The sequence below is a fragment of the Heterocephalus glaber genome, unplaced genomic scaffold, assembly GCF_053883595.1.
Source record: "Heterocephalus glaber isolate CG9 unplaced genomic scaffold, H.glaber_assembly_v1.0 deba00001509, whole genome shotgun sequence".
Taxonomy (NCBI): domain Eukaryota; kingdom Metazoa; phylum Chordata; class Mammalia; order Rodentia; family Bathyergidae; genus Heterocephalus; species Heterocephalus glaber.
The window spans coordinates 42,693,895-42,719,281 of NW_028258325.1; the positions used below are offsets into that span (position 1 = coordinate 42,693,895).

A 25,387-nucleotide genomic window follows, 5' to 3' on the forward strand; every position below is an offset into this window, starting at 1 on the left:
ACTTTTTTCATGTTTATTAGTCAAACAGACCACTATGCACCCAGCAATTTCATGATTAATGACATGAAGGATAAGCTCTGAACAGGAACATTGATAAGACAAGAAAATTTTTTAAAGGTATGGATCAACCTGCTCATGATAAGAGAAATTCGAATGAAAACAATACCAAGAGATTAAAAAAAAAACTCATCAGACTGGCAAAAAACTTAGTCTGAGAGAAGGAGGTATGGAGGAATTAGGGGCAACAGGGATTCTCTTTCTCTCTCTCCCTTCCTCTCTCTCTGCACTTTCAGCTAAACCCTGGAGAATGATGCACCAGGAGAATAGGCCCACTGAAAATAGGCTTCCTTGGGAAGTGAGCAGAGATTTAGAAGTGCTTTTCCCTTAACACCTTCCTTTTTGAGAGTTTGTGATTACTGTGTGTTATTGGGGAAGGTTGGAAATCTTTTTTATTTTAATTTTTTAAGGTAGTGAACATTTATTTATAGTAAGGAAATAAATGATAATATTTAAAAAGTAATGGATGGCAAACATATCATATAATCAAGAAAATAACAGGAATGTTTTTATTAACTGTTTGACAACCCCTGTAATACTCATTTCTTACCTTTTTTTAGTTGCATTCTCGTCTGACAACAACTTGTAACTAGCATGTTTCTATAGAGTATGAGCTATTGTTTGCCCACGCAAAACCCACTCTTCTTTCCTTTCTTCCTTCTTTCCTTCCTCCCTCCCTCTCTCTCTCTTTCCCTCACCTTCCTTTCCCTCCTTTCCCTTCCCTTCCCTTCCCTTTCCTCCCCTCTCCCTCCCTCCCTCCCTCCCTCCCTTCCTTCCTTATTGTTTTTAAGACAGAGTTTCACAGGGTCTCACTATGTACCCCAAGTTGGCCTCAAACTCACAATCCTCAGGCCTCAGCCTCCCAAATTCTGGGATTACAGGTGTGTACCACCATGAGTGGCTCTAAATCCTCCCTTCTGGACTCAGTTCTGTGGTGATGGATTTCAATTTTACAAATTGTGAGTACATGTGTGCTTTGCCAACTAGTTAGACTCTCCAGGCAGGGGCATTGGAGCAGGTCTGGAAGGCAAGAGGAGCAGGTGGGAACTTGCTCCTGCCTACCTTGGTGGCTCTTCCTGCAGTGTGGCCTGACAATGGCCTCTCTCACCAATTAGAAGCTGACCTTCTTTTGGACTTTTGCTATTGGATCCAATACATTATCTTTCTTGTTTAAGCCATTTGAAGTTTATTTTTTCTATTTTTACTTGTAGCCAAAAGCATACTAAATACTGGAATATTATTAAAGAGAAATTGATTGTGTCAGATAAGGTATCAGAAAAAATGCTCTAAATTCTCAATTAAAACAACTAAGTATAAAATGACTAATGTTATTTAAAAGAGTACAATTTGGGTTAGACATTCTCAGACACAAATTAGAATATCTTATGCCTTCTTAGCAAATCCATTTCATTTTTATCCAGTTAAGGTTTTAATGATGAGAGCATTGGCTCCCTCTTCTTAGACACTTAGTTTGTATTGTTTTGTGTCCCAAATCACACCACTGAAATCTGATTGGAATAAATGCTTTGGCAATGGCTCTTAGACAAGAGCCCTGACTGTCATGGACTTTTCCACTTGGCCAGGAGCTACCTACTTCTTAGTGAAGGATCATGCAGAAGGGGACACGGTAGACAGGTGTTGTTTCTCTGGAACCCAACCCAAAGATTTTCTCATATGGTAGGACCAAGAGGAGATCAGTCTTGTGCCTCAACATGGTCAATCATAATAATAATATTTTCCAAATCAAATACTCCCTGTCAGTTCACCTTTTATTGTGTGTGGCGGGGCGGGGGGGGGGGGAGAGAGGGAAAGAGAGGAATTACAAACTCAGAAACATTGTTCTTTGTTTTTCTCGCTGCTCATTTTTTTCTTGTTTATATCATGACCATCCAGTATGAATTATAGCAGCAGACCTGAGTTCTAACAATCATTCAGAGACCCAGGTTCTTGCCACTGAGTGACTCCACTGTCCCTAGGGCATTGAAATCTCACACCACAGACCTTGCACCTCGTCAGGGGATGATGACAGAGAGTAGAGAGTATGAGGATTTCCAGAGAGATTTTATGAGCCTGCTCTGAAAAATGTGTCTCTTCTACCCAGAGTTCACTTACCAGGATGTATCCCAAATCCATACTGACCGCAAGGGAATCTGGAAAATGTGGTTTACCTGTGTGACCAGGAGGAAAAGGAAATGGGAGCTTGGGGAACACATAGCATTGTCTCTGCTACAGAAGCTTTGTTAAATTGAAATAGAAATAGAAATATGATTACTTTCTTAATAATTGGTATGTCGCTTAAGAGGAAAAGGATTAATAAATCTTTTTCCTCTTCTGTATAGAAAATTGACCTTTGGTTAACTTTCTAGTTCTATTGCCCTGGAAACTGATAAAGAAAGAATGTCAAATCAGGTAGCCAGGCAAGAGTGAGGATGACAAAAATGACCCCTGCTCGGAAAGTTGTGTTAGACTGGAAGTAACGCAAATGTTCTACAGAGAGCTAGAGGTTTGTGCTTGAGTATGATGACTCTTTAATAACAGCTGGGCATGTCCCTTGGAGAAACACTGAAATGGGCTCATGGAGTTGCAGCCCAGAAATCAGCTCCCATATGAGGGTTTTAAGCCAGGGCAATCCTGTACCCAACTGGAGTGAATCCTGTTCTCTCACTGCTCAGGACCTAGTCGGATAGCTCCTTGACAGCTGTGTGACTGCTTCATGTTCCATGGGTCCCTGGTACTCCTCTAAGGGTGAGCCATGTGCCTGTCCTGGGCAGACTGATAAGACACATAGCCAGCTTGTCCATCAGGTGGAAGACACACAGGACCTTGGGCCCGTATTACTTTTAGGGGGCTCATGAAAATGCCTAGTACTTTTTTAATATCAGAAGGAAAAATGTCAAAGCAATATTTTGATATGAAATATTACTATTTTTACCTTTATACCAATATAGTTGTATCACTTATGTTTTAATATACTTTATTTTTATAGAGGAAGGGGCTGACAAGGGCAAAAGTGAGCAATGATCATGAATGTTGTAATGTGGCCTGATCTGTGGTCTCAGGAGGCTGACTGTTGCTACACATGAAATAGTCAAAGTTTCACAAAATTGATCTTGTGTAGGAAATTGTCTTTCCCCACCTTCTTTAAATGAGCAGTATCTTTTCAAGAGAAATTGGGCCTTAAACTGTATTTAAACAGAATATGAAAAAGAAAATACTCATATCTATGTCATTGGCTTGACCTTTTTGTGGGGGAGCTAAGGTGTGGCTGTGACTAGAGGAGTTTTATTGCCTGAACCCCTGCTCCTGAGGATGGGTACCAAGTACGGCAGCAGGTTCTGATGTATACATACTGGCCTAACTCTAGCACCTTCCAGAATCTGGCGCACTTTAGGGATGGCCCAGTTTACCAGTTTCCAAGGAAACCTAGATTGCTGCCATAGCTCCATCCCATCAAGCAGGGTGCTGACACTGCTGTTCCTGACCGGTGCAGGGGGAGCGGGGAGTCAGTCCTACTCCTGAATATGCTTGCTTCTTCCTTTCCCGTGCCTCTGCCTCTAAACACCAAATTATTAAAAAAAAATAAAAAAAACCCCAAGGCTTCTACAGGCAGGGTGTTTTAGTCCAAAAGCAGCACAGAAAAACATCTGTTTAAAACTGCTTGTGACTTTGACTATTTTATGCCTTATTTATTTTTATTTTTTTGCCATACTATGAATAATATTTTCCTTCTTTCATTTTTTAAAAAGAAATAGTTTGGTTACAGATTTAGAAATGTTTCATTTGTCCATTCATCAACCCACCCATCCTTCTAATTCAGAGCAGATAATTTAAAAAAATCGAATGAAGTCTGTTCCTTCAACTTCAATATGAGGAAACCAAAGGCCAAAGATATTAATGAATTTTCTTGAGTTCACATAGTCAGTCAGAATTAGGCTTCAGGATCATACCATTCTTCTTGGCCCTCAGTTCAGTCCTGTCTATCCCACATTCATTCCTTCAGGAGACAGAATCAGGAAGAGGAATAGAGACTACCCCAGCATATAAACAGCTGGTGGCCAGGGTCGGGGAGTGCTGACTAAAGAGATTGGGCCTAAATACTCTTCAGAGAGCCATTTTCCACCTAGCACAAGATGAATCAAGCTTGCTTAGGCACTGCTGAGTCTGGATGCTCTTGTTCAGCACACTCGCATCTGTGCAGAGGTCTCACCAGTACAGCTCTGTCCTGGAAACTTGTGCAAAGCCCATCATGCAAGAGCAAGATGACATTTTGTCTGGAAGGCCTCATGAGGTCCTTGTCCCAAGACATGGCTAATATTCTCCTGATGCCGCAGCTGAGGAGCAGCAGTGCATCAAACACCATGGCACCAATAAAGGAGTCTCTACACTTTCCCACCCCGTGAAATTGGGACATATGCCAAAAGAAATGATGGACATGAAGCCCTACTGCACAGACACGGTCAACAGGGCCAATCCCCAAGCACAACCCTGTCACAAAAGTGGTATCAGCACTAAACCTTTCACCATAGCCAGCAGTCATAGGACATTCAGCTTGGGAAGACTGTCCTTGTATGTAGCCCACATCCTGGCAAAGGGAAAGATGGAATTCTGCAAGAAAAGACAAAGAGAAAGCCTCTCTGTTCTTCATTTTTCCTATAGCTATCACCACAAATATTCACATAGTACTGTTTGCGTGTCAGATGCTGGCCTAAGAGTTTTATGTGTAGTTACTCACCAAATTACTAGAGCATCTTTGTGAGAGAGCTATTATTATCAGCTCCTTCTCACAGATATGGAACCAGGCACAGACAGGTGAAGTGAGTTGCTTAAAGTCACACAGTTCGTAGGGGGCACAGCTGGCCTATGAACCCAGACAGCCCGGTTCCAAAATCTGCTGTTAACTTCCCTTCCAACCTCCTTCTAACTAAGAATCAAGACTGTGTGCAATGTCATTCTGGATAAGACCCATAGCCCAGCATCCATCCACCCATGTGCTCACTAGGGGCAGGCATCAAGCTAAACCTGAGATCTACACTGAGCAAGTGCAGAGGCAGAGAATAAGAGAGGTAGAGAGCCGAGAACACAGCACACAATGGACCTGGACTAGAAACCAGGGCTAGACCAGGGGCAGTGCTTTCCTGGGTGCTGTGAGGAGCACAGGGTTTTCCAACTAGATCTTGTGTAAAGACATCATGGTACTAGATAGAAGCATAATTTTTTCCTGGAGCCACGGGGCTGAGGACACATCACGAGGGGATAAATAGAAAACTGCTGTGATAATTAAGCTTGATTATGTCAACTTGGTTGGCTTGGCATCTATGGTGGAACACAATTCTGAGTGTGTCTGGGTGTGGAGGAGTGACCTTGGGTGCTATATCTGGTCATTTGTCCCATCTCCCTGCTCTGCTTCCTGGGTCCATAACCTGAGGAGCTTTGCTCCACTAAACTCTTCTGCCATGATGTTCCTATCTTGGAGCCAGCCAATCATGGTCTGAAATCTCTGAAACTGTGAGCCAAACAAATGATTTCCTCCTTTAAGTTGTGGGTATCTGGTATTTAGTCTAAGCAATAGAAAAGCTGACTAATACAAGGGTCCGATTTACTAGTCAGTTTTTAATCACTGCAACAAAATACTTGAGAGAAATAAACTTAAAGCATTAGCTCAGTGGTTTTGTCACCTGCTGTGCAAGCGCAAGGACCTGAGTTCGATCTCTGGTACCAAAAAAAAAAAGACTTTTCTAAAACTATATGAAATAAATTTTGGGCCGGGGATTTAGCTCAGTGGTTCCACTGCCTGCCTCGCAAGCACAAGGTCCCAAGTTCGATCCCCGGTACCAAAGCCAAAAATAAAATAAAATAAATAAACTTAAAGCAGCACAAGTTTATTTTGGTTCAATGCTTCTGAAGTTTCAGTCCATGGTCACTTAGCCCTGTTGCTTTTGGGCCTGTGGTGAGGCAGGACATCACGGTGGAAGTGTGTGGCAGAGGAAAGCTGCTCATCTCATGGTGGAAAGGAAGCAAAGAAAGAGAGGAGGAAGGGGCTAGGGATACAATATGTCCTTCGAGGGCACACCCCTAATGACCCACTTCCTCATCTACCAAAGGCTCCATCTACTAAAGTTTCTCTCTCTACCTGGTAGTACCATCGGCTGGGAACCAAGCCTACAACACATGAGCTTTTAGGGGGACATTTGAGATTCAAACTATAACATCTAGCCAAGTTCTACCATTAAAACCAGACACAGGTGGACTCTGACTCCAGTTTATACCAGTAGTACGTTCCCATTTGTATTCCAATATATTCTCTGATCCATAAAGATACATGTATTACAATGAAAATACACCTAACAAATATTTATTAAACATCTACTGTGCAAAAGATTCCTCTGTAGACACTGGGGATTTGGCAGTGAAAAAAACAGATCAGGATCCCTGTCCTCTGAGGACTAATTGAAAATATGTAAATATAAAACAAGAAGTCAGTGTTCTTCCTTGCCCATATAACTCTTCCCATACTCCACAGGTCATTATATAAACTTTCCTAAAGTTTTAAAGATTTATTAGACATATACACTCATATATTTCCTCTCTCTCTCTCCCTCCCTTCCTTCCTTTCTCTCTTTCCCTTTTTTTTGAGTTAGGGTATTGTTAAATTGCCCATGCTGGCCTCAAAACTGCAATCCTTCTATTTCACCCATCTGAGTAGCTGAGATTACACCATCGTGCCCAGCTCATATATACGTTTTATTATATATATAGAAATTTTTTAAATAGAATAATGCTTTGCAGAATGATTTATCACTGTTGTAGCTGGTGTTCCACAAGAAGCAGTCCTTGAAACAAGGATTCAAATGCAGTCCTTCCCAGTGTATGTAGCTCCAGCCCATTCATTTTATGGCTGCACATGATTTCACTATATGTATGTATCATTGTTTATTTAACCTCTGCAACACAAACACATTATCCGACCCCCCTCCCCATTTCCTGTTCACTGACATTTAGGGTCTTTGGTGAGTGTTTTGATATTACTGACTTGCTCTAAGAGGAAACAGATGCAAAAAGGGAGGCTTCATTTTCCAAAGGCCACAACTGTAAGACAGGGTTCTGAGGTCTGGATGACAGTGCTACCAGCAGGGAGTTAAGTTTAGAAGCTCATCTTTGTCCTTATAATGCTCAAGCTTTATAGCTAATACATGTTAATGTGAAAGTAGCCATATCAGTCACATGACAGTCAAATAATGGGAGAGACCTCATTAAATTCAACGTTTATTTTCTCTTTGCCAACGATAGCAACCACTTGTTGAACTTAGACATTCTTTGGTCTAAATTTCATCATGTTTTTTGGAACCTATCCATGCCACAGTATTTAAGATTGTTGATTTTTTAAAAAACAATAAAATTGTGTATAATTATTTATCGGAATGATGTTTATCCATATTTTGTGGCAGTGATATCCTCAGATCTTTGAAAAAAGCATGGGAATCTTTACATTTCTAAGTCGAGTGTCAGTTTCTATGGTTCTTGGTGGGTGATTTCAGATGGCCATTAAGCAATACTTCTAGAACCTCCATGAAAACCATGTACTTGGGAGGAAGAGGTTTTGTGTTGGTCTCAAGGACCTAGCATCTGCCTCTGTCCAGTGTGTGCCTATGACAAGTCACTTGACCTTCCTGGATCTCCAAGTAATATCTCTCCGGTTTACTTGTTCTGAGAATCCAAGGAAAAACTGCAGAAGTGCTCTTCAAGCATCAGCTACTATAGGAATATACAGGAGGAAAAAAAAAAAAAGAATTGGGATTTTGCTGGACTGTAGTGGGTTATCTACCCCTTCACCCAAGAGCCAGCACCCTGAAGCTGAGCTTGTCACTCTGTCATACTCCCCACTAATAGCCCATTATGCTCTCTGAGGAGCTTTCACAGGAGCTGGGGGTGCGGTTTAGAGGCCCAACACTTACCTAGCACATGTAAAGCCTTGGTTTCCACCCTCAGCACCATCCAAAAGATCAAAAGAAAGCAAAACCCTAGCAATTGGAGTAAATTTTACTAAAGATTTCACGGAGAGCTAGAGAAGAATCCTACAGCTAAACTTAGTGATCTTTTCTACCAGAAACATCTGTTCTTCCCTGGGAGTTCATTTTTGGCCACAAGGAACCTTAGTCCTATCTCTAACTTTGTTCAACAGAGACTCCTCAGTCTCCATGGCTCCAGCCTTTCTTCTCTTCTTAAGTTTCCCTTTGTATTTCTATACATTCTCCCCTTTGAGCTTTCTACAGCACTCACCCCTGCAATCTTGGATTTTCATATCATCTTCCTCTTCAATGGCCAAAACATTATTGGTAACTATCCTTAGAAAACAGTGGGGGAATTTTAATAATAAATGTTTTCACTGTCACAAATTTGTGTTTTCCTTGCCTTGGTATCATTAGGTACTTTAATTCCTCTGATGGATCAGAATGTTTATGGACTGCTTAGATCTAGAACCTGGTGGGTCATCTAAGGCTAGTCCATCATTTAGTACTTGAAATAACTGGTTCCCAAAGAAGCAAAGGACTTGCTTAAAGCTAAGGAATCACCATAGCTATAAAGCAGTAGGTGACTTCCAATTTAGTGCTCATCCTGCTGCATCAAGGCTAAGGAACACATGAATTGAGAGCCTTTTAGATTTAGTGGAACCCCAAACTCTGAACTAAAAGGGAATTGAGTTCATCTAGAACAAACCTTCTATTAGAGAGGTTAAATGGAAATGTACCCTGTAGATATAGTCTCTGAATCCAAAAAGTACAACAGATTAGACAGATGCTTTAGAACCCATGGACTCACCTGGTGGGTATGATTTCCAGGAACATACACAGACTTAAACTCTTTCATGAGACTCCGAGCTCCAGCAATATCCCAAAGAGAAGAAAAGAGTTCATCCACAGCAATTTTGGATTTGTGAAATGTCAGGTTAGTTGCAGAGTCACATCCTGAAACAATCCAAAGGTATTTTCTTAGGTGAGAAAATATTTAAAGTAAGTTTTCCTTATGACATCTTGAGCTCGATGTAACACAGGTGGCAATTTCTTTTAATCTTATTTCTCCTTGGATATTTACCAGTGTGGTTGTTTCATTCATCTATGAGCAATGAAATATAACAATATACATGCTTTTGACATAAGCAGGACTCAAATTGCCTGGGACCTCAGCAACAGACTTTCATCCATAGACTACAGAAGGTTCATAGAAAGAAAGCTCCCTAGAAGTTACAAATCTCATAACACTGCTTTGGGAAAATATGCAGAGGCACAAGGAAAACATGAGACTGCTACAACGAAATTCCCTTGCTTGAATCCCACCAATTTTCATAAAGTAGGAAAGCAAGGTGGAGAAAGATGCTCCAATGGAAGAACTTACTGGGATGAGCACCTTGTCTGATGTGGTAACAAGGCACATGGCCTATCTTCAAAGGCAGCCATTCAGAGCTGATAAAATCCAAAAGGGCCTAAACAAGAACATTATTCTTGGCAATCATTCTTTTGCTTTTTGAATTAGATGGAACTTCTCTATTTTCTAGAAAGCTCATTCTGAAAAATGATCAAGGATAAGATCAAAGTTTAAAAACCGAAAAAGATTAAACGTGTTTTCTTGACTCTTATGTAGTAGGTGTGATCAAAATATATGGTAAATGTTTAAATTTTAAAAATTTATCACAGTAAAAGGCACATTGCCATTAACCCCCTCAGGATACTTACCCTTGGTTCAAATACTTCCATGAATGTCTTTATGAGGTGTGATTAAAAAAATACAGTAAATCCTGCTGCTGAGTGCCATCCAATGAGAAAGCAGACACGTAAACACATTATAAAGTGTCCTCATCTACCTTATTCACTGGATCTGGCACCATGTGTCTTTTTGTCTTCAATATGACCATAAAGGTAAATGTTTTGATTCAAGACATTGCAGCAGCTATGACAACACAACTAAGGACATGCACAAAGAGAACTTTCAGAACTGCTTCAGAAAGTGCCAAGAATGATTGAATACGTGTGTTTGAAGCAAGGGGGAGGGTATTTTGAGGGAGATTAATTTAAAAAATTTTTTTACACATTCATTATATTGTTTGATCATACTTCATACATCAGAAGTGTTAACTCCTTACTTCTTACATCACCCTGGTAAGGTAGGAGCTATTATTTTCTCCATTTTAAGAATGAGGGACTGAGATGCAGGTTAAGTCACACTCTTAAGCAGACTTTATCAAGGCCCTGTATATATCCACTGTCACCCTGAGCGTCACCTGTAGGGTTGGTGAACAGCTTTTGGGTACTCTGACTGCTTTCTACTCCACGTACCCACAAGCCTTTCTCTTTATCTTGGTTTCTGTCTTTGTTTCTTTTTCTCTTGTTTCTGTCTCTAGCTCTTCTTTCCTGGGGATTTTCTCTGGTTATAGGAGCATGTGTGGCCTGTTTATGGGGTAGGCTGGGAAGTCCATAATTAGAGAAATAGCCCCATTTTCTTATCCTCTGGGTGGCAATTGTGAGTTGTGGTCTCCCACAGCCTTTCTGAGGGGCCTCAGCAGGACTGGGCCCCAGCTGCCCATGACAGCTGCTCATTCATTAATCTGAGCTTTATCAGCTTTCCTTCCTCTCCTGTCTCACTGCCCTCCTTCCTTACTGTGGTTTTCCAAATGCAGTGATTGCACCCAAACTCCTGTCTCAGGACACACGAGATTCCACAGTGACCAAACACAGGCAGCCTGTCATCTTGTCCTCCTCCTCCTCTTCCTTTTTTGGTAGCAACTTTACTAACATGTATCTCATATACTATGTATTCCCCATTTAACATGTAGAATCCAATAGCCATTAGTGTATTCACAGAGTTGCACAACCATCACCCTGCAATCAATTTTAGAACACCTTTTATCATCCAAATAAGAAACCTCATACCTGTCAGCAGTCACTTCTAGTTTTCGCCACCCTTACTCCTGGAAACTACTAGTTTGCTTTAGGTCTCTATCAATTTACTGATTCTGGACATTTCACATAAATGGAATCACAAAATATATTGTCTTTTGTGACTGACTTCTAATATTTATCATGTTTTCAGGGTTTATCCAAGTTGCAACATTTACCAGGACTTCATTTCTTTTTATTGCCTACTAATATTCCATTGTATGAATACATGATATTTTATGTATCTACCCATCATCTGGGTTGTTTCTGAACAGTGAAGAATGCTGCTAGCTTTTCATGTACAAGTTTTTGTGTGGATATACATTTTTACTTCTCTTGGGTATATGCCTAGAAGAATTACTGGATCATATGGCAAATTTGTACTTAACTTTTTCTTTTTGGTACCGGGGATCAAACTCTGGTCCTTGTGCTTGTGAGGCAGGCAGCAGAACCACTGAGCTACATCCCCAGCCCCTGTACTTAACTTTTTGAAATATTGGCAGACTGTTTTCTAAATTGGCTGTCCTGTTTTATATTCCCACTAGCAGTGTAAGATGGTTTCCATTTCACCACATACTCATTCAGGTTTAGTACCTATTTTCTTGATTATAGTTATCCTAGTGGGTATGAAGTGAGGAGACACTTGTTGGTTTTGATAATTAGAGAAACTGTTTTCAGGGAAGAGAGGTAGATTCAAACAATCTTAACCTAAAAGGGACTGTATTTAACATACACAGAAGTATTCCACAGAACCCAACTGCATCAGGTGCCGTAATACAGTTTGTGAGTAGCTGTGCCCATATTCTTAATTACTGCATAAAATTATTGGTAATAAATCTTAAAGGGTGGGTAAAATCCTCTATCTACTGGTTGCCAGAAATGTCAGGCTCACTGTTACTAAAAAGAGAGAAGAAAAATCAACGTGTGGTTATTTTATTACATTTTCTCTTATTATAATAAAATACCTGAGTCTGAGTAACTACTTAACTTACAGTTTTTGTGGCTGAAAATCAAAGACTGGGAGGACTCATCTGTTCAACCTTTGGTAAATGGGCCTTTGATAGTCACAATATGGCAGATGACATCACAGCAGGAGCAGGAAAGGGAAAGACCACATGGCGAGACAGGAAGCCAGAGAGTGGAGAGCAGCCCATCCTGTTCCTTTTACAACAACTTGCTTGTGAAACAAGTATTCTCTCCTTCCAAAGGCAGTGTACCCAGTGACCTAGTCACCTTTCACTAGGCCTCACCTCTTTAAGGTTTTACGACCTCTCCCATCACCACATTGGGACCAAGCTTCCAGCACCTTTGGGGACAACTCACATTTGACCACAGGAAGGTCCATCCAGTGAGAGAAATCTTGGTGTTCAGTAGATTCTGCATATCTGGGATCCATGGATTGTTGGGGCAAAAAGGAATTGATGGAGAGAATTTAAGGAGTTCACAGGAACTCCTTGGAATACAAAGCCAAGCTTTGTGGAAAGGAGAAAATGTGTAGTTTGCAGAGGAGCATGTCTATACTTCCTCCTGATTCTTAGAGGCTTACAACCAAGAAAGGTGCAGTTCCAAAGGTACAGAGCATTGAATGACCTCACAGCATGCTTGCTCTCTGTGCTGTAGTTCTAGCTGAGACCCAACAGCTTGTGCTTTAAGCAGCAATCAGTCACAAGAAATCATGGAAGAGTATGGCTTCTCATTATTCATGAGAGTTCTTTACTTAAATTCTCAGACAGAACCATTGGAGATGTGAGAAATTATATCTATCTAGAAGTTTTAATTATACATTACTTATTAAAATAGAAAAAGGCACAAAAACAAGGAGAAAGACATAGGTCTAGTACCATTCAAAGTGTTTAATTCCTCCAAAAGAGCCTAACTAATAGACTAATATTTTTTATTTATAGTAATTCATTTTCTCTAGAATTGAAAAATTCATCTAATTTTCCATATGGTCTATTTTAAATTTTTGAAAAGTGAGGAGTATGGTATTCCTCCATTAGGTTGAATGTAACAGAATCATTTACTAGACTAAGGATTATTTACTGAAAGTTCTAGACTACATATAGTATTTGTGGATTATACATCAAAATTAAGTGAAAGCTATGTAATTGCAAAAATTAAGGTCAATTGTAGAGCAGTTGTTTTGCTTGTAAGTACTGGTAAATTGAACTTAAGTAAATCCAACAAGAAAATAAAACTTCTGGGGCCCGGGATTTAGCTCAGTGGTTTTGCTGCCTGCTGCACAAGCACAAGGACCCGAGTTCGATCCCCGGTACAAAAAAAAAAGACTGCTAAAATAAGAATGCTAATACATGCTAAAGGGAAAACAGAATGTCCTAAATTCACAAATAATGATAAAACTCTCCCAAAAAATAGTCAACTGTGTCCATCATTTAAACCAACTGTACAAAGGCAACTTCTGTCCAAACCACTTGTCCTCTCCAATTTGTCTGATTAAAATGAGTCTCCTTAGTGGAATAGATTAGACGATGCAGAAACAACTCCAGACATACTCAGCCACCTAATCTTTGCCAAAGGAGCAAACCACCCTCACTGGAGGAAAGATAGCCTATTTAATAAATGGTGTTGGAAAAACTGGATTTCAACCTGCCAAAGATTAAAACTAGACCCATACCTATCACTGCGCACTAAACTAAGATCAAAGTGGATTAAACATCTAAATATTAAGCCAGAAACACTAAACTTGCTGGAAGATAAGTTAGGTAGAACTCTTGATGACACTGGCATAGGAAAAGACTTTATGAACAAATCTTCAGTAGCACGGGATCTAGCACAAAGAATCAACAGCTGGGATCTCATCGTATTAAAAAGCTTCTGCACTGCAAGAGAAGCCACCAACAGAGCTAAGAGACAACCTACAATGTGGGAAGAAATATTTAGCAGCTGTACCTCAGACAAAGGACTGCTATTACATTACATTACATTATGACATTATCTTTGTATCGAGACTATACAAAGAACTGAAAAAAATCAGACCCTTCAAATTTAAAGACCCAATTCAAAAATGGGCATCCGAAATGAACAGACATTTCTCAGACAAAAAAGTAAAAACAGCAATTAAATATATGAAAAATGTTCAACATCACTGGTCATTTGAGAGATGCAGATGAAAACAACACTGAGATTCCACCTCACCCCACAAAGATTGGCTGCTATCAAGAAATCAACAAATAACAAATGCTGGCAGGGGTGTGGAGAGAAAGGAACACTTCTCCATTGTTGGTGGGAATGTAGATTGGTGCAACCACTGTGGAAATCAGTATGGAGATACCTCAAAGAACTAGGACTAGAGGTCCCATTTGACCCAGCTATTCCCCTACTGGGAATCTTCCTCAAAGAATTAAAAGAATCATACCACAGTGATATATGTGCACCTATGTTTATAGCAGCACAGTTTGTAATAGCTAAAGCTTGGAAACAGCCCAAGTGCCCATCGACTGGAGACTGGATAAAGAAGATGTGGTTTTTCTATAAAACGGAGTACTACTCAGCGATAAAGAATGAGAAACTAGAGACATTTATAGCTAAATGGATGCATATTGAGGCCACACTCTTAAGTGAAATAAATAGGACACACATGTGTAAATACCGAATAGTTTCTCTAGTGTGAGAAATTGAAAGTGTAAATAAGGATGAAAACGATTAAAATGAATAATTGATAATTTGAAATAAGAAAAGGTCCAATGGTTAGGAGATGGTGGGAGGGGAAGGGAAAAGGAAAGAAGGGAAAGGAAAAATTATGAGAAAGAAAAAAAAATGGAATCAAACTGTGTAAATAGGGAAGGCTGGAGGGGGTAAAGGGTGCACAGGTAATGGGAGAAAAAATAAAAACTAAGCTACATCATGTTCTGGTACAAACACCCAATGATAAATGTAAATGTATTTTATACCTAAAATGTACCAATAAACATATATATAAATAAAAAAAGAGTCTCCTTTATCTGCTGTCCCCAAAACACAAACATCCCAGAACACTTGCTTTGAGGTTTTATAATCTCTCTAATCTTCACTAAAAACGTATTTACATTGGTTTACCCAGACCCTATCATGAAAGTCAAACACATGAACTCCAGAAATAGGGATCAGAGAAGATAAAGGAGTCATGCAAGATCACACAGGACCATTTCCAGCCCAGCTAGGGCTCCAAATGTGCCTCTGCTTGCTGACCTGAGTACACTCCATGCACACTGCCTCCTGCCATTCCAAGTCTCATCCATGAATGCAGCTTATCCCAAGTTCATATGTTACACTCAGCAGATGAGAGGGATGTGGAGATAAAAGTTATTAAATGGGCCTCTTGTTGCTTTTTGCAGTATTCCACCTCCATGAACTGTTGCCTCTGTTGTTACCTTTGCTACCTTGTGCATGGCATGTTGTTTTCCCTCTGCAATACTTGTTTGTCATCCGTGTCTTGGAACCAGCTGATTATGGACTGAAACTCTACGAACTGTAAGCTAAATAAACCCCGTCGCCTCTAACTTTGTATGTCAGATATTTTGTCTCAGCAATGAGAGAAAAGTAACTAACACAGAAATTTGATAGCAGAGAAGTGGGGTCATTGCTGTGACATTACCTGGCCATGTGGGTCAAGAGCCTTTGGAACTGGCTTGTGAGACAGGGAAGAGTTAAGAAAAGTTTGGAGATGCTGGCTACAGAAGTAGAGCTGAAACACCTTAGACTGTTCAGTACGGGAGATTCTGGTCAGAACTCAGAAGCCCAGAAAGCCAGTAAAGACCAGGCTCAGGAAGTTTCTGCTGGGAAGAAGAATGCATTGGTTGTTGGACTCCAGATGATGTGTGTTATATCTTGGCAGAAAGTTTGTCTACATTTTGTTCATGTCCAGAGATTTTCATGCCCTGAGACTGAAATTAGGGGCAATGGACTAATTAATCTTGCAGAAGAAATCTGAAGGCAATCAAATACTGAGGAAGTGGCATGGCTGCTGTTGGGGGCTTTTAGTAGGATCTATGTTGAGAATCAAGAGCAAAAAAGCTCAGCAGAATGATTTGAAACATTGTGAGTTTGGCCAGAAAGGAAACTCCAGTATAGTTGTGGCCTGCAAAGATAGAGCAGAGCAGATCTCAATTGCTGATAAGGGACAGGAGAATAGAAAAGATGACCTAAGTGCATCAGTAGAATCAGCAGGACTCCACCCTTTGCTGCCTCAAAAGTGCAAAGGTGGAAGACTTTGCTTTGAGAAGAAATCCCCAGAGTACGATGTTCCAGAATGGCAGCAGCCTAGGGAAGTTGTTCCAAAATGGTGGCTTAGGAAAGTTGTTCTTCAGGATTTGGTTCATAGGCACTGGACCCCTATAGTCAAGAGGGAGGGAAGACTGGCTACTATTGCTCCAGCTGGCAGCAGACCTTGGCATCATCCACAAGGCACTGGTTTTAGGTCTATGCAGAATGCAAGAGTTGTGGGGTCAGGAAGGCTTCCACTCAGATTTCAGAAGAAGGCCTGGGAGACCCTGAGAGGGCAGTGTGTGAAACTGAGTGTGAAGCCAAAGGTGAAGTGGAGACCCCAGAAGTTTGGAGAAGTCAGGGATGTGAATTGTCCAAGGAAAACTGCAAGGAGGGAGCAGAGCCAGCCCAAGAGGGAAGTCATAGGAGGTACAACCACCAGAAGTGCTGTGGGGGCAGAGCCAGCCAACCCCTTTGGAGTTCTCAACTAGCCACAGGCTGCCTCAGATGCTGTAAATAGAACTATAGGACTTAATGTTTGCTCTGTTGGATTTTGGACTTGCCTTGGTCCCATTCCTTTGTATCCCCCTATTTGTACCTTTCCAAATGGTAATGTTTACTTGTGCCATTGAATGTTGGAAGTGTTTAACTTTCTTTTCATTTGTACAGGGGCTTGTAGCTAAGAGTTTGCTTTAAATCTCAGAGAAGACTTTGGATTTAGGCTTTTCAGTAATGCTGAAACTATTAGGACTTTAGCAACTCTTAGAGATAGACTAAATGCTTTTTGCATAAAGGAATGTACATGAGTATTTAGAGGTTCAGGCAGAATGTAATGGTTTGGGTCTAGATGTCCCCCCCAAAGCCTCATTCAGTCAGAGGTAGCTGAATCTGGAATGTGTGATGCTAGGATTAAGGGCTGTGATTACTAAACCACTACATGTCAGTGAGTGGTTTAGCACTGCCCTAATCTGGTAGTCTGGATGAGATAAAAGGAACAGAAAGACACTATTAGGTTCTCCTGTTGTCCACCATGAACTGTTGCCTCTATTGTTATCTTTGCTACCTTGTGTGCACTATGTTATTTCCCCTCTGCAATACCTATTTGGCATCCCTGCCTTGGAGCCAGCCAATTATGGACTGAAATCTCTTTGAACTGTAAGCTAAATAAACCCCTTTCCTTCTAAAAAAAGAGTTATTAAATAGGACAAGTTATTTCCTGTCATAACAGTAATCCCTATAATCTCTGAGTACTTCTCACTCTATGCCAGGAACTATTCTAAGAAGTTTATACATATCTTAACCATCAGAAAATCCAACATGGTTGGTACTATTATCATTCCCATTTTGCAGATGGAGAAACTAACCCATAGAGAAATAATACAAAGTTATTTCACTAGTAAATGGTAGAACTAAGATTCCAATCCTTGCAGTCTCATCCCAAAAGTAGTTGTTAATCACGCCAATCTGCTGTCTTTCATGTGTAACACCACATGTACAAAAGAAAAAAAATCAATAATACACATAATTCACCTTTAAATTGCAGAAATCCTTTTAAAAAGGAGGGAGTAGACTTTCTTCCAGGGAAGACCTGGGTATCCCCCTGGGGTAGAGACTAACAGTGGTTTGCAGCCAGAGGAGGCCCATCTCCTTTGGGCACACAAGGTGTGAGATTTCCCAGGCCTGACTGCACAGGCTCCTTTGAATCTGCTCTATAAGGTGCTGTATTCAGTTACTTCTAATAAGGCCCTGACAGCCTGTTCCATTAAGGCAGCTCACAAGCAAGATAACAGCATTTTGTAAAAGAGCTGTAAGTGTACAGTTCCAGTCAATTCTCATTTAATTCACTTAGTTAAATAGATAATAAACCAAAAGCTGATCCTAGCACAGTCTGTGCACTTTAGTTATCTACCTCTTGATAAGGGAGGCCACCCCTATCTCCCAGCCCTCCTTTCTTCTAAAATGGCGAGATGACTCATGCCCTGCAATTTCTTTTTCTGGAGGGCCTGTGGATCTCTTGGGCAGGGCTCCAGTTACTCCTTGGAGCAACAACATAGGGCTCCTGTGTCATGCCACCCTCCCTCTGTTCCCTTCTCAGCTTTCTCTCCTTACTCATGTGCCTGCACTTCAGCAGAGGGAGATCAGTGGATTCCAGGGCTCTGTACACTATAGGGACCCACATTTCCAGCCATAACCATGTTAAAAGAAGACAAGGCTGAACAGCTTAACAATCCTCCTGGAATAGCTAGAATGAAGCTGCACTTCTTCCTCCAGTTGGCTCTTTCTTCTGTTTGGAGCTTGTTTGAAGTAGGCTTGGAACTTTCTGGTTCTTGAGATTTCAGAAAACCTGGTTTCTACAGGTTTGGTTTTTATCCTTAGGTATTCAAGAAAATAAAGCATCTTGTATAGGCTGCATCAGTCTTGACTCGAGCTGTCCTTAATCTAAGGGCTTCAACACATGCACACTTGTGTGTGCACACACACACTTTAGTATGAATCAAACATAAAGTATGTCACTTGTGTGCCCACATGTGCAGAAGAGCAAGGGAGCAGAGCCAAAACAGGATTTGAAAAGCCTGTCATTTACTGATATTATTCTCCTGACAGGTTTTTATTTTGTTTTGTTTTGTTTTTCTGATAGTAGGGATTGAACCCAGACAGCACTAAGCTACATCCCAGACCTTTAAAAAATTTTTTTCCATTTTGAGACAGTCTCTTTAAATTGTAATCCTGCTTCAGACAAGTAGCTAAGATTACAGGTATGTGTCCAGCTTCCTTGTAATTCTAAAGGGCCTCCAGTTCCCTGATATCTGTTTGGGAAAAGTCAGGGTCAAAAAATATACTCTAAGCCTGATCAAGAGGCCATTTTCTCATCTGGTGCAAGGCTGGTCTTCTTAGTCTTCTAGTGACGTAAAGTTGATAGCAGCAGGCCCATTTCCCTGTTTGACCCCATCCTCCTGCCTCTCACAAGTCTCAAGCAGCAGGAGGCTCTCTGTATGGGGCATTTAGAGAAAAGGTCTGCTTGAGGGCTTGACGCAGCCAGAGAGGGCAGAGCACTGGGAGGTCATGACCTCTTTCATCCATCCAGCAGTCTGACAATGCCTTTTCTCTCTTCTAAAACAATTAATTTTAAAAGGGAATCTTTGGTCAGGGCCCTCAATAAATATTTGGCAAATGAAAAGAAAACTAAACAAAATAAACACCAAATAAACCTTAGCAAGTGCCATTACATCTGAAATCTTCCAATGATGTGACGACATAAAATGACTCTTGGGGAAGGTGCTCTGGTCCTGGAATATGCAAAAGGTAAATGGAAGCAGAAACCTTGTTTTCAAGTATGGAAGGGATGGACAGGAAATTGGGAAAAGTCATTTAAAGAAGGGATCAAGAAAAGTCAATCATGTCTATATCCACTCACCCATCTACTCCTTCATCCAGTCATTACATATAAATACAGTACATATGTATGTGATTTTTGTTTTAAGTTAAAACATAAATAAGCTCTCATTCACTGATCCTTTGATGGGAGGCCAAAGTCTTTTTTTTTTTTTTTTAGTATTATCTTTTTTCTTAACAAATCATTATGTACCAAAGGATTTGCAGTGTACTACGTAGTCCATTTAAAGTGGAACCAGAAGGTAAAGATACCTGCAGCACAAATGGAAGGCAGGATTCGTCTAGACCTTAGTGTCGTTTTTTTTCTTCAATTTTTTTCAGTTACCTTGTTCTCATCTAATACAAAGCATTTTAAAAAAATGATTCATCGTTATCAAGTCTTTCAAAAGCATTCAATTAGGTGTGTCACTGAAAAGTTTCCTATTTGAATTTATGTTTCATCAGTATGTGCAGACACTTAATTAAATTTCCAATTTAGTAGCAAGTAAAGTCACACAGGCAGGCTTGGGGACAGACACAGAAGACTCTTGCAAAGCACACAGCTTCACTGAGAAGAGCAGATGTTCACAAGCACACAGAGATGGCTTTAGAACCACTCGGGAGCAGAGTTTGGATGTTGGTTATGTTTTATAGGAGGTTACAGAATATTAGTTATTCTTGTGGCTGGGTCATATGAGAGCTGGTTAAGAATATATAAAATATATATGTATATTTACATATTTGCTAGACTTATTATTATAATGGAATATATAATATATAATATATATATATATTTCTGAGGTTCTATATTTTACTGCCCAGATAGTTGTATCTATGTTATCAATCTCAAGCTAATGATTTGTTGTGATAATTTTAAATTCCTCTAATATAAAAAAATGATAACCTATGTTGTCAGACTTCAAGTCCTACGGAGCCAATTTCTAACTTCAATGCACAGTCCTTGAGCTATTCTACATGGCAGGGGTACCAGCAGGTTTTGAGTTAATGATGAAGTAAATATACATCATTTGGATGAGAGGATGATGTGGCCTAACAAAATCTGAGCCAGAAATATCAGAATGGGGCCACAAAGGACCCAGGCCAGGTAGGCACTCCCAGAGGCACCACTTCCTGAAGCCCCTCCATAACTCTGTGCCCTGGCTCCTGCCCATATAAATCCCCCTGGTTGGTTGAATTCTCCTCGGTGTTCTGAATCTCTTAGCCTGAAGCCTATAGTTGTTGCTCAAGAGACAAAGGAGGAAAGGGTTAGGAGGTGTGGGGATAAATTCTAGTAGGGGCAGGGACTCTGGACTTTCCTCGACTTACTGTTTGTCCCTGGCACAGTGCCTGACCCATAGAAGACACCCAGTAAATATTCCTTAAATAAATGAATAGAGAAATTGAGGCTATAGAGACGAATTGAATCAGACCAAATGTGCTGTAAAGCAACAGCACTGATTTTCTTGAGCAGATGATAAACTATCTCTGTAGGAAATTTCAAACAAAGAGCTCGCAGCTGGTTCTGAGTAATTGCAGCCTACACAGGGAAGTAGATCATCTCCCAAAAAGGCTACTGGAGAAGAGCAACCTCAACTGGCTGATAAGTTCTGTTTGTCTGTTTAATGCACAAAACTAACTGCACACAGTTTAGGTACACATTCACATGTGACAACCCATTTTAATAAGAAAAGAGAATGATAAACTTTTAAAGTAGCTACCTCTGGACAGGGTTGGTGTGAGGAGATGGGTAAGCAGAGACACTGGATAGGCAGCAGGTCTGTGGGTGTTTATTATATGATTAGGCTTTCTAACACACACACACACACACACACACACATCATATAATCTTTTATATGTACCAGCTATCAACTTAAAAAATATAACAAAAACCAGTTCCACTACTCTTTAAGCCCTCCAGCAATTTCAGCTTTTTAAAATATCTCATTAAAAAACAAATGACAGCTGAAATCCATTATTATTAGGCAGGCCTGGGATATGTGGTGGACACGGGAAGACTTGTACTTTCAGGAGAGAATGTGACAGTTGCATGCGGCTGCCCCGAATTCTAGCCCAAGCTCTGGGGCTTTCTGAGAGAATTCCTGAGGAGGGAAGCCCAAAGGAAAAAGACTGTGCGGAACATGTTGCACAACTTGCACACTTGTAGAGGTGGCTCTGCCTGGCAGGGAATGAGGTCAAGTTGTCAGAGAGGTGCAGAAGGCAGAAATCTGGGTTGTGGAAGTCAGGATACAGCAGTGGGACTAGCCGCCCAGATCCTGTGATGCCTTGGGAAGCATGAAGGATGCAGCAAAACATATGAGCCAAGATCATTACAAAACAATGAAGCAACCTTAACTATTTCTAAAAATTTCTTCTGGGTGCCTGAGAAATCTCTCCAAAGTGGCTCTTCTGAGGACCATAGCTCTGCAAACAAGTGATTCACCTTAGGATTTCATGTGTGTAAATAAGGGAACCATTGAGAACTTTGTAAACAATGTGATATTGTTATCATATTCTTACAATTTTATGTGGTGGTTAATATGTTGTCTATTAAATCAATCTAAACTCACTGTAGACAAAGAGACACTGAAATTCACCTTCAGAGTAACTGAAATATGGACAATGTTTGAGGCTATTTCTTTTTAGTGTGTGTGTGTGTGTGTGTGTGTGTGTGTGTGTGTATGTGTGTGTGTGTTGCTGGGAATTAAATCCAAGTCCTCTCATGTGCTAGGCAAGTTCTCTACCACTGAGCTACACCCTCAGCCCTTTATATATATATATATTTTGAGGCAGTGTTTCTGTAAGTTTCCCAGGCTGTCCTCCAACTGCAATCTTCCTGCCTTAGCCTCCTGAGTAGCTGAGATTACAGATGTGTGTACTGCGGAGGCTATTTTTTTTTTAAAGGTAGGCATCAAATTTTTGATCAGCTACATAATCTTCTATTGGGTTGTCACCATGGGAAAATTAAACCTCTTTCATATCACTTTAACTTTGTACTTCTATTCCAGCCAAGAAATCTGCTGTATGTGGAGGATACCCATATAGCCACTTGAACTAGAGTCTGGGTTCACAAGCCTTGCCATCCTCAGGAGACTGGCACATGAGCTCCTACCAGTAATCACAGCGAAGGTCTCAACCTGGCAGGTCTCACTATGAGAGCTTCCTAAAAGGTCATTTGTTTTTATTCTGTTAAATCCATTCTATTACATTACAAACTCAAACTCACCATTTATACTATAATAAGTCCCCTTTTAAAGTGTGTTGACACTTCTGGTTGTTCTGAATAGCTCAAAATGGTTTGGTAATTCTCCCAGCTGACTTGAGAGGTGACCCAGATCTGGTAATTTTCAAAAGCTGTCAGGTAGCTGAGCACTGGGGCCTTGGCTGCACCTTAGAGAATACTATGACAAATTATAACTATTGATTTCACCTTCTAAACAAAGAGAAAACAAAGCACGCAAAGATATCACTACAATATGTTCACCAGTTAGGCACAGTGGGCTGTATTTAGGTTAAACTTTGCTTACTTGTTATTTTTAGGGGTGAAGGGAAGGTGGGGGTACTACAAAAGATGAAACAGCAACAAAGATAACAGGAATAGATTAAACCAGGTGATGGGGAAGCTTTGATCTGCCCACTTTATTCTCTGAGTTGGGAAAAGCCTGCCATCATTTGATTTTAGCATGGGATAGTACTCCCCCAGTGCAAAGTTTCACAATCAGTGGGCCAGTACAGCATGTCGGAGAGAGGGAAACAGAAGCCCTGATGTTATTTCCACAGATGGTCTTTCCCAGACCTGCTAGATGCTAATCCCACCTGTCCTCTAGGAAATGTGTGTGATGTACCACTTCCTGCAGCCAGCTCTGTACCTGTTACCCTCCACACCTTGTTCCCTTCCTATTCTCCAGCACAAGGATGTATGTACATGTATGTGTGGCCATGTGCATGTGTGAGATGGGATGGGAGTTTTGATTTGGTGCAGTTGCAGCAGAGACCCTGAGCTGCTCTCAGGAGACCATCTGGAAGGCTTCCTGGAGGAGCAGGCCAAGAAGGAAGCTGTAAAGAACACATTAAAGCACATTACTTCTGCACTATTCTGAATCTTTCTCCAGGTCCAGTCTGGCTGCTTATTGAATATCAGGTTTGTTTTTTTTTTTTTAAAGAAATAAGGTTGTACTTTATTTTATAAATGCCCATGAAATTGGGGTAAAGAATGTGGGAACAATGTGGTGTCATTTCTGGCTGTGATGTGCCACTGGAAAATGCTTTCTTATTTAGGTTACAATAAATATATCTCTCAGAGTTATGCTCACCTGCCAATGGTACAAAACTTATGCTACATCTAACTGCCTATTAGTACAAAATCAGAAGTTCAAATTGTGGCATAATTGAAAGCTTTTCAAATTATTGTCTGGCTATCCCCAGCCTCTTATTTACACTGTCATTTAGAACATTGCTTTAAAACCTTTTCTTTTCCATTATGTTTCTTAAGCTCCAGCTTCACTCAGATTCTTATCACGAGATTCTGTAAGCAGGGAAGGATAGTAGTGTCTTCCCCGCCCATATTTTTGGGCAAGGCAAAGTGGTTAATAATATGGAATCATTTTTTGATCTATTTGAGGAAAAGGGAAGAATAAAAGGGAAGCTTATTGGCCTAAAGTTTCTTTCATCCCTTTTGTTTCTTAAAAGAATAGAAGAGCAAATGGAGTTTATTTTTCTTCCAGTAGCAGGCAGATCAAATGAAGCCCCTGCTGCTCCCCTCCCCCAACACACACAAATCACTCTCTGCCTCACTCTGTGATTCCCCTGCACCTGTTGTTGTAAATCTCCATTGACCCAAGCCAGCATTGCTATTCCTGAAATTTAAGCTGCCACTAAATGAGGCCCTTATCTATCACTTTTCTGTATTTTCTTTTGGAGGCAGCATGGATTAGTGTGTGGGTTAGTCATGCCTAATTCAGAGATGGGACACAGTCCAGAAAGGGTTGCCAATGAGCCTTTGGCAAGAGAGAGAAAGGGTAAAAATATTGCCTTGTTCTTCATCCCTTTCTGAGGCAAGAGACAACCTTAAGGGTGGGTCCTGGAAGTAACAACAAAGAAATTAGGAAATGGTGCAGCAAGTGCCTGTCTCTCCCAAAGCAGGGCTGAAAGTGCCAGCAAGTCATATTGCATTGGGAGTGAGGATTCAGAAAGGGCAGGAGAGAAAGCTCTCCCTGCCTCCCTGACCCTGAACACTGAGTGAGGCTAGAGAAGACGGCCTACAGCAGCGTTCTAGGTGCTCTTTACCTGGCCCAGCCCCAGTCCAGACTTGGGCTCCTACATAGCCTCTCACCCGCTTTCTTCAGGTTCTGATAGAGCTCACTGAGATAAACCATATTGTCTACAGGTAATTTACATTCTCTCCTCAAAAATAAATGATCACAAAGATGTTAGGTATCTAGTCTTTCACTTGCTTCTGAGCAGGGACATTTTTAAGCCCACAACTGTTTTCACGGTTACTCTACATCCACTCCATGTCACGAAGGGTGGCTAGGGTAGGGCTCTCTCCTGCAGGAAGGGATAAGAAGTTAAAGAAGCATCTCTGTGATCTGAGAGCAGAAGATACTCTGACAGCTGTGCAAGTATTCCACACCTCAAGTCCCTGAAAGGGTACAAAAGCCACAGGGGTAAGAGTTTAGAAACAAAGACTCTAAATTGGTTAGAATTTCTTTTGGACTTCCACTATATAGAGAGAAAGCAATCGGTCTAGTGGGCCAGGTAGGGTAACACTTGAATTCTCTTCACACACCAGTACACAATCACCTTCATTTCTGCACCAAGCACTTACCTCC

General features: G+C 40.8%; 1 protein-coding gene across 5 annotated transcripts in view; it reads right to left on the reverse strand.

The window, feature by feature from the left end:
• The window catches only part of Scfd2 (sec1 family domain containing 2), a 545,604-nt gene that overhangs the window by 35,929 nt on the left and 484,288 nt on the right, over positions 1 to 25,387 (reverse strand). For 3 of the 5 annotated variants that reach the window (XM_087187636.1, XM_087187635.1, XM_004849721.4), the window contains exon 6: positions 8,875 to 9,020. In XM_087187636.1, coding sequence (XP_087043762.1) covers positions 8,875 to 9,020 — 146 coding nt within the window. The other 2 variants (XM_087187637.1, XM_087187639.1) reach the window with 2 other exon arrangements.